Source organism: Hippoglossus stenolepis, chromosome 16 (assembly GCF_022539355.2).
Source record: "Hippoglossus stenolepis isolate QCI-W04-F060 chromosome 16, HSTE1.2, whole genome shotgun sequence".
NCBI lineage: Eukaryota > Metazoa > Chordata > Actinopteri > Pleuronectiformes > Pleuronectidae > Hippoglossus > Hippoglossus stenolepis.
The window spans coordinates 6712428-6725945 of record NC_061498.1 but is presented as its reverse complement, the minus strand read 5'-3'; the positions used below and the strand labels follow the sequence as shown (position 1 = coordinate 6725945).

Here is a 13518-nt window from a genome sequence, read left to right as displayed (position 1 = left end):
TTATTCACAATTTCACCTGCGAGGGCACTTTTTTTTTTTGTCTTCTTCTCCACTGAGGGACTCTTCTCTTATTAAAAAAAAAACTTGAAAATTACTGCCCAGGTTTCTTTTCCTACAGTATCTGTCCCCAAGGTCCAAACCGAATTAGGCATCAGGGCTTTGGTGCGATCAGCTCCATCTGCTGCAGGCTCGTTTCAGGATTATTTAAAAGTTGAGGAGACAGTGTCTCTCAGATGAGTTGAAGACATTCAGGTTCAAGTTTCCAAGTTTATATGGTATGTTTATCCCAGATGTTCTGCAGGGACGAGGGACCGATGAGGACATTCCTGTTCATTCACTTTACTAAGAAGACCAACGTGTGTCCTCAGTCACTTAGTGCACATCTAAGAGGAAGTGGAAAACCGCTTTACCCTTCTTACAACCACAAGACATGCAAGTAGAAAATCGACTAAAATGAATTGTACTTATCCGAAACTTCATTAACAACAATTATCATTAGCTGCTAATACTTGGCTAACCCGTAAAGTGCTAGAACTAAGAGATGAGGCCGGCCTGAGCCTAGCTTTGACAGGATAATTGGTGCTTACGATGATTAAGAGCTGCCCGTTGGGGCAGGAGGACAAAGAAATCGATAGAAGTTAAAAAGTTTGGCCAAGAAGTGAGTTTTAGATGAAAAGAGCGGGGTTATGGTCACGGACCGATCAGTGACGCAGCATTAATGGATGGTCTCTAAATCCGATGAAGCTGTGACTCAGGGCCTTAATGGGCTGTGTGATGAAGCATAAGATATATACGTTTAATGATCGTCATGAGGAACAGGTGGCACGAAGAAAAGAGAGGTAAGACGTGTGCATGGATTTATATGGACTGAGAGATGCACTCGAAGAGAAGGCTCAGAGAGACATGACAACGTGACATGTCATGAAAGCATAAACTTACAAACGGGAATTGCACACACGCACAAAATTTTAAATGTTCTTACTTGGTACTCTGTTGATGGCTTTGAGCGGCCGAAGAACCCTCACCGTCCGAATGGCCGACAGGTTGATATTCTGCAGGTCCAGCGAGTATTCCACCATCCTGGAGAAGCAGGCAGAGGGAGAAGCTGGATGAGACTCATGATTCAACAACAGCTGCTATTTTCTAATCTGGTCTGATCTGTCTCAGTCTAGTTATTCCCAATGTACCAAATTTGGCTCAAATTCACCTAGAGAGCATTTGACAGGTGGTCCTCGACAAACTGGAGTGAATGGAGCTGAACGGCTCAAACAAATAAAGCAAATATAGTCTTGATTATGTACCAAAATTAAAATGAACAAATACCAGGTCCTGATTGCGACAGGTCACCTTTCGAATGCACTCAGAGTCTTAAGAAAGTTGATGAAGTTGAATGATCGGGGAAGATCGTGGTGTGCAACAGCCAAAAGTAAACTGGTAACTGGTCATGGTGGCGTTTAAAAGCTACTTTCTCTATGAGCCACACTCATGGAAATAGGTTGTGGTGAGACCAAAATGGAGTAAATGTCTTGAGGTAAATTTGAAATAAAAACCCTTTACTCTGTAAATTTTACATTTTTGGGGTTATGGGAAATGTTCCGCACAATGTTCAAAGTGGTGGGGGGGGATAGAGTGACAAAGCATCAAAAGGGGAGAATAACATGAAAGGGAGGTGAGGAAGAGATAGAGATAGAATGGAAAAGAGGAATTCATTCTATTCTAAGTGTTGCCTGCAGGATGTTGTAGCTTAGTCAGAGCCTGGCATCTGTTAGCAAGTCATTTCCACAGCGTGGCTAAGCTGTTTGTGCCCCTAAACCCGAACCACTTTCACAGGAGAATGCCCACGTTTTGCCATTTGTGAGTGTGAAAGCAGCATGTGTCTGAACGTGCCGCACTTATACTACAGTCGTCCCAGAGAAAGCTCACGTGCATTTTATATACTGTATATGTGTAGGAAACGTATACTTGTAGTAAATAGCAGTATTAATGCCAGTGTTTGCATGAAGAGTTTGGTAAATGGTGTAATACTAATTGTGTAAAGGGAGGTTGTTGAGGTCTGTGCCCGGGGCTAAAACAGTACGAGACAGCATGACACCAACAGCAGCAGCAGCAGCGCCGCGACCACCACAACAAGCTTATAACCACCACCGCGAGCTAATAATGCCCAAAGCAAAGCCACTAACTCTGACAGAACAAGCCAAGCTTCCACAGACTCGCACATAGACAGACTTATGAACCATGTCAATTACAATAATGTGGAAACTTTATTGATCCCACGGGGGGGAAGCTCTTTCCATTTGCCCTTCAACGCAGAGTAGCACCCCGGCTCACACTCGAGTGGGATTACTTGTTGTGACAAGGGTTTGAACTGCTGGACACTTTTAGTGAAATATTTAAAGCCACAGTAAATTAGTAGGCATGTGAGGGCGCTACATCACATTTGATGAAATTCCTTTGCACTAATTCCGCTGTTCTTGGGCTCATGGGTCCGACACTTGAAAGAGGGATGTATGGAAACATCGCACACCAATTTTCTCTTCCCGGTGCTGTTGAAAGTGCAGAAGTGCCACACGGCAGCTTAATGAAAATGTCACAGTATAGAGAGGAGCATAACAGCTGTTTTGGGGACAGTCTTTTTCCGGCTGGGCGCAGTGGTGTTATTACAACCTGCCTGTTCTAATGATGTGATGTGCTGCTGGGAGACTGAGCAGGAGGCTCAAATGTCAAAAGAGACTCTTGAAACAAGGAAAATGTGCATGCTCGCCTCTTAGGGCTTAACGTCGGATATGCATACGGAAATGGATCGAGCCTTCCGTCCGCACAGTTTACAGATATGGCCGAAACTGACGAAATGGAGCGGTACCATGAGAAACCGTGAGGGGGCAGTGTAGCCAACGGTTCAAGCGAGACGACCATAGGGCACGAGGAAGAAATTTAAATGGCAGAACATTTTAATGAGAGACTTTGCAAGTTGGCGGGAAACTACAGGCACTCACCCAGGCAGTGACGGTTACATCACATGAAACGGACATATCTCTTTTCATATGTAAAGGCAGCAAAAACAAGCCTTTAGTGAGTGCGAGGGATAAACTGCTGGAAAGAGGACAGATAAAAAAAAGCTTTGAAAGTTGCGTGGATACTGCACAGGTATTGTTTCCGTGAGTAATCCAGTTGTATACAGACAGACAGAGCAGCGGGTAAAATGAAAGAGAGAACACGAGATCACAGATTTGCCTGCATGTGTGTGGGTTGAATTCAGACATGTGAGTCTCTGCTAGTGTGTGTGCACGCAGTGTGTTTATGCATGTGAGCACTACACATCAATCAGGGTGCTGCGTTTGGGAGGGTAATTAGTGGATTGCCGCAAGCATCCTTTTATGATTGTTCTCTATTTTTCACATTCCCTTTTTGCTTGTGACGCACCTTCATCTTATTCATGCTTTCATGTTAGTGTGTGTGTGTGTGTGTGTGTGTGTGTGTGTGTGTGTGTGTGTGTGTGTGTGTGTGTGTGTGTGTTGTTAATATCATTATGACATGTCGAGGTAAGGAAGAGAGAAATCTAGGATATGAAATTTAGACCTAAAATGAGAGAGGTGGATCTAGACATGTAAAATCTGAAAGTTCTGCGTCGATAAATAACTTTGTCTACATCTTTTACATACAAAAAAACCCTTCTTCCATTTATAGTTGAAAAAGAAACTTAGTGCGCTCTTGTCCAGTCATGTTTAAATATGTATTATCTATGCCAAGAAAGGCTAGAAGGGCAAGTGCACCAACTGTGATCAGCTTTTTGTTTCTCAGCATCTGGAGAGATGCTCCGGTTGTCTCCACCAGGTTATGTCAAGATACTTGATATGCAAGATATACACAAAAAGCCTTGCGCAGTGGGAGTCTCGGGCATACATTAGAATACATATGAAAGGCAAGACTGACTTTCTGTAAAAAAAGGGGTCATGCTTCATCCCTGGATCGACACACACAGACACACACTGTGCATTTTCAGTAATTGCTGCAGATACCGGACAGGATGGAAAAAAATAAGCTTCAATGCAGTGGATTAGGCCAAAATAAAATATACAGCATGTAAGATATAACAGACTTCAGGAGGCGGTTTGTGTGTGTGTGTGTGTGTGTGGCGAGGTGATGGAGCAACACCCTTCAGAGCCTGTTCATCCTAGCATGTGAAGAAGAGAAGGAAAGAGAGATAGAGGGCAGAGGAGGGTGAGACAGCAAGGTGCTGCCCGTGGCTAACAGACATGGAGCTCATAGCAGACTGTCGGCTGTGATTTGGTCTGGCACTGCCCTCCGCAATTAGCCTCGACGCTAATCTAATGGAGGCTGCCAAGTGGAGAGAAGAAGACAGAGGCATTCGCACATAAAAACATGGACTCACACATACACAGATTAAACACACTCGGAATGCGTAAATTGACGGATAAGCTCTGTGTGTAGGTCTGTGCCACATACACACCCACACCCACACCCACACACACACACACACACACACACACACACAAACGATGAGCATCCACTGGGTATAAACTGATTCCGCTCAAATGAAGATAAATGTCCCTCCACCTTCCCTGGTAACTCTGTTGCTCTAGCTTTCTTTGTCTGCTATTATACCAGCAGCTCTCCCTGTTCATCTCTGTCTCTCTCTCTCTCTCTCTCAAACACACACACACACACACACACACACACACACACACACACACACACACACACACACACACACACACACACACACAGGCACTTGCTTGATCACCCATGTCTGAGCCTCTCATTTCACTTGCTTCCCAGCAGGTGTTTGAGCAGGTGTGTTTGCTTTGGTTGTGCATGTGCATCCATCTAGCGTGTGTGTATGTGTTTTCCACATTGGCAGCATGTGAGACGGAGACTTATCAAGATCAAGTAAAATTTGCACAACTCAATATGTGACGATAGAAGTGGAGGGTTTGTTGGGGGGTCAGGTGTTATGTGGGTCTCAGCAGTGGGTATCTCACACAAACCTACTTTGGGAGTCCCAGTTTCCATCTGTTGTCCCTTCCTTTCTTTTAAACAATGTTTCTATCACACCAAAGCACCAAATCCTCATTTGAACCCACCAAAATTACATTATATTTTGATCTTTATATTTTCTACTCTGCACACTTTTGTAATTTAATAATTTAATAATTTTTAAAGCATTCGTAAGTATCTTTTGATAGATTCACAAATTTAAAATAAGCAACTGCATGAACAGCAGAGACCTACATTCGTACCATATGGAGTCAGACATGCACTTTAATGGATGAAGACTGGAGGTGAATGACAGTGTGTTTTTTCCTTACTGTAGCTTAGCGTTTACACACATGCACAGTTTGAGAAACAAACCCTGAGCTGTAAACAGGAAGTCACATGGACTGACAGGTTACTTATACATGAGCCATTTTTTGACGATATGTCATCCTGCATCATCAAGCGTCACCAGGCGCGGGAAAAAAAAAGAAAATCCCAAAATGTCTAGAGTGAATAAAAAATTCTCGCTGCATGCTTAACAACAATTGACAGCTCCATTAATCTTCTTAGAGCTCAGGAATCCAGTGCACAAATAGATATAGTGTAAGCAGCAGTGGAGACTGGCTGGGAGTAACAGTGTCAGACTTCTACAAAGAAAGCGGGAAGACTACAAATCATGTGGTCACAGATAAGTTCCATACGAGCTAAACCCTTCGTATTACAGAATCCAGACTTTAAGTCAAAGTGAACAAAGTCAGTCATGAACACAAGTATCCCTGAAGTTAAAGTTCCCTACCCAGTCATGACGATGAAGAAGTCCAGCCTGTTCCAGGTGTCTCCCAGGTAACAGCGACGGCCAAAGATCCCAAGCGCCACCATCTTCACCACCATCTCCAACGCGAAGAAGATGTAGATGAACGCATCGAAGGCCTGTACGAGACGAGAGAGAGGGAGACAGGGTTGGTGGGAAGTGAGCAAAAGAAGGCGAAAAGATACATTCGCCGTGTTTTGATTGAACCAGACATCTGTTCTCTCTTGTGTGTTCGTGAAATTAGTCGGCTCAAGATGTTTTCAGCTTCAGAGTGAACGAGGAGCACGTGTCGTCTCTGGTGAGAACAAATTGTGTGGATTCAAAAAATCTAATCATTAGTTGATAACAACAGGGTTTTAGAAAAAAAAATGGAGGGACTGTAAAAAGAAACAGAACTATTTTTTGAGTTCTGAACATGTGTCAACTCTAGATGATCCATGATTTGCTGTATTTCACATTTCAAAGGCAGTTTTTACTCCGTGGCACATTCACACTCCACAGCAAGTGTCAAATTAGTTATGTTTCATCCAACTGTCCTTTGAAACAGCACACACTAATAGCACACTAACACAACAGGGCTTTATTGGGTTTGTGTGTGTGCTCATTAATGATGACTAGGAAAGCAACGATTGGCTGTTAACACTGTGATGAATGAATGGTTTGAAACACCTCAGTAACTGTGTGTACACTGCATACACTTTGACATATTGATATGAATAATAATAACTTCCTTTACATAGAACCTTTCCTACACAATTGATGTCAAATAAGATGGAAATAAAACCCAGTAAGTAAAACGTGCGATTAAATAATAGTCGGGTGAATAAGACCACTGGATAATGGGAGTGGATTGAGGTTAAGATGTCATACAAATGGAGTTAAAAGCTGTAAATGAAAACTAAATACAACAGAAAAAGGAAAAGAAATGCAGCTTTTCCTCTACCGGGAAAGTCAGAATATAGTATACGGTTCTCGATTTGAACGAACCCAAACTGTTATACTTGACTCAGAAGAGAAGTAAGAGGTTTACAGAAAAATAAGGAAAGTAACAGAGATCCAGGTCAAACCTTACAGAAAGAGAAACACAGAGGAAGAGCGATGTTAATGTGACATATGATCTCTGCCATGTCCTGCTTGCAATATTATGTCCAGATCACTAGCTAAACCTCTGATGATATTTTTGGAACAAAACTCCTTCCCAGTGTTTTGCCCTGGGCTGTACGACTGTTTGCTGCTGCACGCTGTAGCCTGTAACCCGGGCTGCTGCCTCTTGACCCGGAAATGTACAAGGCCTGGACGTTCAAATTAAATCATTGTTGTAATTTGGCTTCCTGATGATGGCGAAGGTTTTTTCTTTGTTCCAAAACTGTCAACCTGACATCCACGCACAAATACCGTGCCATATTACCAAATGGAATAATGTTTAAATGTTATACATACATTAATGTTTGATTTGTTTGTTTGACCTAAAATGTAAGAATGTTCACGCATTTTAAAACATCTGCAGATAGAAGATAATGGAAGTTGAATAAGTGAGTTAGAGACTAAAGGAAACAACAAACAATGAAAACATGCCAATGTGTCAAAAATTGAAATATTGCACTCCAGTTGTATTCCTCCGTCAGTCGGTGCTGTTTCACCCTACAAACGTTTTTTTTCCCAGACTCATGAGGTAATTGTGACCTTTGACCTTTGAAATCCAATAAGTTATTTCGTAAGGTCCCAGGGACCAACAAACCCTAATCAGTTAATCAATGAGTTCAAGATAATCTTTGTGCCACATCTGGATTGCCTGGACGTGTTGTGAAGATATTGCATTCACAAGGCAAAACATGTGTGTTGTGAGGTTACAGCAACATTGACCTTTGACTGTTGACCACCAAAATCAATGCAGTTCCTATTGGAGACCAACTGAACGTTTGTCCCAAAAGAAAATACCTCATGGCATTTCTTGAGATGCTGTGTTCACAAGAGTGGGACAGATGGACGCACAACCCAAACACATAGTGCCTCTGGCCTCTGGCCATCACTGTCCCGGAGGCATAAAAATAGAGGTTTTTATAGATCACAAGGACTCTCCAGCTGCATGCTGCACTAGGCTGCTACAGCTCAGTAACTATGCCCTGAGAATAGAGTCACTCAACAAATCACATGCCACAAACCAATACATGTGGTGCAATGGGAAAACTATTTTCCACAAGCACTTTAAGGTTATTACCTTTCGTGGGTTTCAGGCAAAAGTTAGATGTCAAACTAGGGACTCGACAACTCGCCCACAGCCGGCCAGAAAACACTGATCTGCAGAACATTTGGACAACCAGGGGTAATAAGCTTCAACCGGAGAAACGCACTGAGCACGACAAGTGGCGCTGGATGTGGAACACAGCATTTGTTATTTACAGGGATCAGATCTCGAGCTGTGCGATTTGCTCTCGTGTGACCATGGCTGTGTGTGTGTGCTGCATGTATGTGGGCTCGAGTCGGTGCTGTTTAACATGTGATCTATCCCTGCTCTTTCGCCCACAAAAACACAAGCATGAGTTCAACCCCAGGCAGCATTCAGAGCTGGCAGCTTCCAATGGGAAAGATGAGAAGATCAGTCTCATGCTGGTTAAATGATGTTTTCATAAATAATGCAGCCTGCACGCTTCACATGTAATCCGACATCGGCTGCGCAAGTCAGATCCCTGCCGTGCTCTGGGCTGAGTGAAAGGGGGACTGAATTCATCGTTGTTATGTGCCAGCACTGCCAGTTTCCTCTTCAGTCAGCCTATCAGGTTTCATCATCAACATGATTTGTAAAGAGGTTGAGGCTGTCTCCTGACGGCCCGCTTCATGATTTGAAATCGGAGCTGGACTGGAAACGACCTCATATGCTGTCACCGCGCGGCTTATTTGGCACGATGAGGAGAGGACGCGTTAAGTAGGTCATCACGATGGTAATGGTATCAGTTTAAGATAATATATGCGTCTCTTACTCCATATGTGGAGTCGGCGACTGACGAGATTAATCAGTGCATCAAACCAAAGGCACCATGAGGACAAATGTGACGCTGACAAACGGGAGAAGGAATAACTGACACAGTCATTCTACACAGTGTGGGAGTGAGTTTTCTCAACATGTGAAGCTCTGTCTCAAAGTAGGTGCAGATTTAAAGGCACATCCTCTAAAGGTATATCTTCAGGTATTACAACAACTTTGCATTTGCGCGGAATGACAATGCAAAGTCAGTTCAGCCAAATTCCACTAACCCTATTGCAGTCCCTGGCTTCGCAGATACTTCTGGTGATATGCAATGTTTTGTTATATCAGTCTCTCAGAGCGTTTTCACACCTGAAAGTGCGGAACAAGGTCTGAACAAAGGTCAGATTAGTTTTGGTTTCACATTGCAATTTAGGGAGCAAGTAATAATATATGATTTACATATATATGTCTTCATAACCTACATCGGCTGCATCTACCTTGAGAAAATAAATCAAGTGGTTTGTTTTGTTAAAGTTGTTGTCACGGTAATATCATAATGGTATTACTGCCAGGATCACCAACGAATGGGGCAAATTAAAACTCCTCTCTGCTCAAACATTACATCGCCTGAGGTGCTTCTTTTTCTTCATCTTTTATTCAATGTTGTCTCTACTTCCTGCAGTTGGTCTGAAAGTCAGATTGTCTAAACTCCAAAAAGAGACACGCAGCAAACAAGCGGAACAATTGTTTAGTTTGATCCGGAACGAGACCGCCTCTTTCGATCGGACAACATCTTGATCCGCTGGTCGGGGCCACCGCTGGTCTGCGACACCTTTCACATCTGTTATAAACTGAAAAGTCTGAAGGTCTGGACCAAACAAGGGAGGCGTGAAAGTGCTGCAACACAACACCTGTGCTGAGATTCAGAAACAGTAGATTCAAAAAACAATTTCACACTTAATAATTCCTTCTATTATCGTCTTTCACCGGAACTATTTCCCCGTCTTGACATCCTTCTCAGTGCAGTTATTATCTTGACTGACATGTATATTGATTGGCTGCATGAAAAATGATTATCAATCATAGCCCTGTCGTGTTTAAATCTGACTGTGTTTTTATTTGTTGACCCTTATTTGTCCCCTTTCACTCCCTGAGGCTTTCAACCCTTGAGGTCCTGGGCTTTAAATCCCAGTTTAACACATACAGTATCTGAACTGATCCTAAGGTAACGTGTCCATTGTTTGTGGCTATAACTGTGTCTCTTTCCTCCATGAAAGCGAGGTGGGGGACACTGTATTTCACAGAGGGCAAGGGAAGCATGTGAGGGCCACTCTAACTATCTGAGCCCTGTCAGCAAAATCCCTGCTGTTACCATTAGCAACCGCTGGAACAGGACCCCTCACACTACCTGGGGAGACAATGAGCTTGTTAGAGAGACAAAGGGTGGAGGAAGGGACATAGTGCAAGTGTGCAGGATGGGGGAATAGGATGGTTCTCGAAGGGAAGGTCGGATGAGGAAGAGAGACGATGAAGCAGGAAGATGTGTGACACGGTTTTAGAACAGCAAGGGATACTTTTTGAAATCTGTACAGTCGACGCAAGGAAGAAAACATCTGCACCTATTCACATAAAGCTGAAAATAATCAGAAAGTTAAAGATTTTGGGTTAACTTAGGTTTGCGAGGGGGGTTAATCTTAACTACGCCTCTAATCACCTGTCGAGACGACATATACCTGGTCAACCCATCACACTCTTTTGGTCCCTGATTTCTCGACACAGCCTTCATCCATTATCCTTCTACCTCAACCCTACTCACAGGCATTCAACCTCTTCTCCGCAAATAAGATTCTCAAAAACCTCTTCCTCCTTGGCTACCACCCTTCATCCTCTTCTCCCTCATCCTTATCCACATGTCTCTTCTTCCTACGTTTCCTCTTCGCTACTCATTACCTCTCCCATCTAATTCTAGGTACCGTCTGGGGGCCCCGTATTCAGCTCGGGTGAAATGATGCCTGAGACGGACCCCCCCACACTGACTCTCCCTCCGTCCAGTCTTCAGTGTGCTCTCCCGTGTCAACCTATCAGATGAATCTGTGCCTCAACGCTTCCCTCAACAACTTATCTTTCCTCTAAATCCAATACATAAAACCTTTATTAGACACTGTTGTGGCGTGACCCATGCTTGTGAAGTTATGTCATGTCAAATTAAGAGGATATATTTAAGACACTGCACTACTTCCAGCTCAGCAATCAAAGCAAAGTTTGGACACTGACCAACTTAACTTATATCCCATCCATTAAAGCACGTGTTCAGATGACACTCAGGTCGATTGGATTTACTAATAAGAGGCTTGTTCTCAAATTTGTGTTTTCACGCGGCTGTAACAGTGGAAAAATGGCAAATTAATTCAAATTCTAAGCAAAGAGGAGCTTTTCTCAGCATCAAAACATGGCTGCAGGTTTCTGAGGAGTCTGTGCAAACCACAAAAGTGCAAAAGTGACCACACCATCGTTAGAAAATAAGAATCGGAGACTTCATCACAGATGTGTAATTTGCCAAATAAAAAATGCAAGACTCTGATCAGCAAATTAATTAACATTAATTAATGTCTAAGGGTGTTTTGCCTTTTCTGGTGTTGGGCATCCCAACCAAGGAGGAGTACCAATCCTAACCTTTGCTTCACAGCTTTTTGAGAAGGATTCACGGTGTAGGAGGATAAAACACATTAAGACGTTGCAGGAACCAGACCAGGGAGTCACGGACTTTCCTCCACGGTCACCTGACCTTAACCCCCACTGAATATTTATGGGGACACTTAAAGACCGTGAAAGCCAAGACTTCTCTGACAAGATGCTCTGTTGGACGCTGTCAGATCCTGCTAGGATAACATGGGTCATCGGGTTTTCCACAAACCTGTGGAACTTGACAGCTTGAGCGGGAGACATTTCAAACACTACGAAATCTATATACACATATTTCAGACTTTCAACTTCTCACTCAAATTGCTAAATGGAGGAGTGATCTGTTGGCTGAATGGCTGCAGCCGCATAACTGTAGTTTTCATGGTTTGATTCTAGGTGTTGGCTGCACGTCAAACCACTTCTGTTGGCAGTTGACTTTAAAATAAGGCAAAATGTCACAAAAATGATTTTAGCATTTTATGATTTTTAAATAATAGTATTACATTCAAAAGCAAATGCAGAATAGAAGGACCTTTAGGACCTGGAGGCGAATGAGATATAGCTGCACATCATACAAAGCAAACTGGCGCCGGGAAGCTCAGATGCAGGTTTTTCTGCTGACAGATTTTCGCCGTCAACAGACATTAAAATTCGCCAACAGAAATCATGTAAGGCAGAATTAGGTCACTCTTGTCACACCTGAAATTGAGTCTGCCAAATTTGCTCCAGTGAAAAGCAATTACAATCCCTGAGGTGCACAACGAGTCCACAGCCAGTTGGCAAATTACCAAGTCAGCAACGAATAACCTGCATCAGCCCAACACGGCTTACAAACAGAAACAAAAGGGAAAGATTAGCTATTCGCCAAAAAACACGTGAATCTATAGTCAAACATAAGGATCAGGATTAATCGAGTCCAAAGGCAGTAACGAGAACATGAAAACACGATCCTACAAACATTTGTCTCTTTCTTCTCCTAAGAAACCCTCGATGATTTGGAGAACAATCACATTTCAATAGTCTTCATTGGGTCGGCTGTGCACAGAGGCTGCAGGTTTACCTCATTTAGATCCTCAACGTTCTCCAGATCCCATCAACCACCATCGGTATCTAGAACCCCGGGGGGTTTCCTTTACCATTCAGCCGCACCACGCCAAATAGACTCTCATTCATATCATATCACTTTCATTTATTGATTTACATGGCAAGTCTCTCCTGATTGGACTTATCTCATCTGGGCTAAGACTTAAAGATGATTTTGACAAAGCATTGCAGTAAAACTAAGAATAAAAGCCTGTAGCTGAAGCTTTAGCGTCTCTGTCCGTCCACAACCATATTTTCCACTGCTGCCATTTGTCGAGTGAATCCTCATCACAAAGTGATAAAATCACACGCGGCTCCACAAGACTTATATTAAAACAAACCAAAGTCCCTATTCCCCGTTCAGAGAGCAGGAGAAGATATGAACCTTCCAGGAGGGAAATATTTTTGTCTGCAGTGTCTGCGTCACAGTGTGAGAATCAGCGACAAGAAGAGGGGTGAGTCTCTCTGAGTTTTTGTCAAATAAGTGATCGTTTTGTCTTATATCTCTTCCTTTATGCGCCGACATGGTGATGTTGCACACGCACACGCACACGCACACGCACACACACACACACACACACACACACACACACACACACACACACACACACACACACACACACACAGGGGTCTGCCTTACCTGCAGAATCTGGCAGCGGTCCGAGTGCAGTCGATGTTCTCACAGGGCTGGTACATGCCCAGTGTCACACAGTTGAGCAGGATCACCATGATGCTAATCCTCTCGAACCACGTAAGAACAGGGCTGGGGTTAAGGAGCATTGCAGCAGAGAAGAATTACACAGTAATACACATACTATAGAGTAAAGGGGGGGACCCCTGTGGGCCGGGACAGATGTGATGATGGAGATATCAGTCAAACACAATATGTATGGTTTTAAATACACGTTGATATTTGTAAAGAAAAAGGAAGACAGAAAATGACGGATGTGGATTAAATGTGTTCAGAACTAAAACAGTTTGA

At 43.2% G+C, this 13518-nt stretch overlaps 1 protein-coding gene across 1 annotated transcript in view; it reads right to left on the bottom strand.

Annotated features, from left to right (window-relative positions):
- LOC118123791 (voltage-dependent T-type calcium channel subunit alpha-1I) overlaps positions 1-13280 on the bottom strand; it is a 72366-nt gene extending 59086 nt beyond the window's left edge. The window contains 4 exon segments of the mRNA XM_035181392.2: positions 983-1080; positions 5792-5925; positions 13177-13202; positions 13205-13280. Coding sequence (XP_035037283.2) covers positions 983-1080; positions 5792-5925; positions 13177-13202; positions 13205-13265 — 319 coding nt within the window. The 5' untranslated portion in view covers positions 13266-13280.
- Positions 13281-13518: the final 238 nt, after the last annotated feature.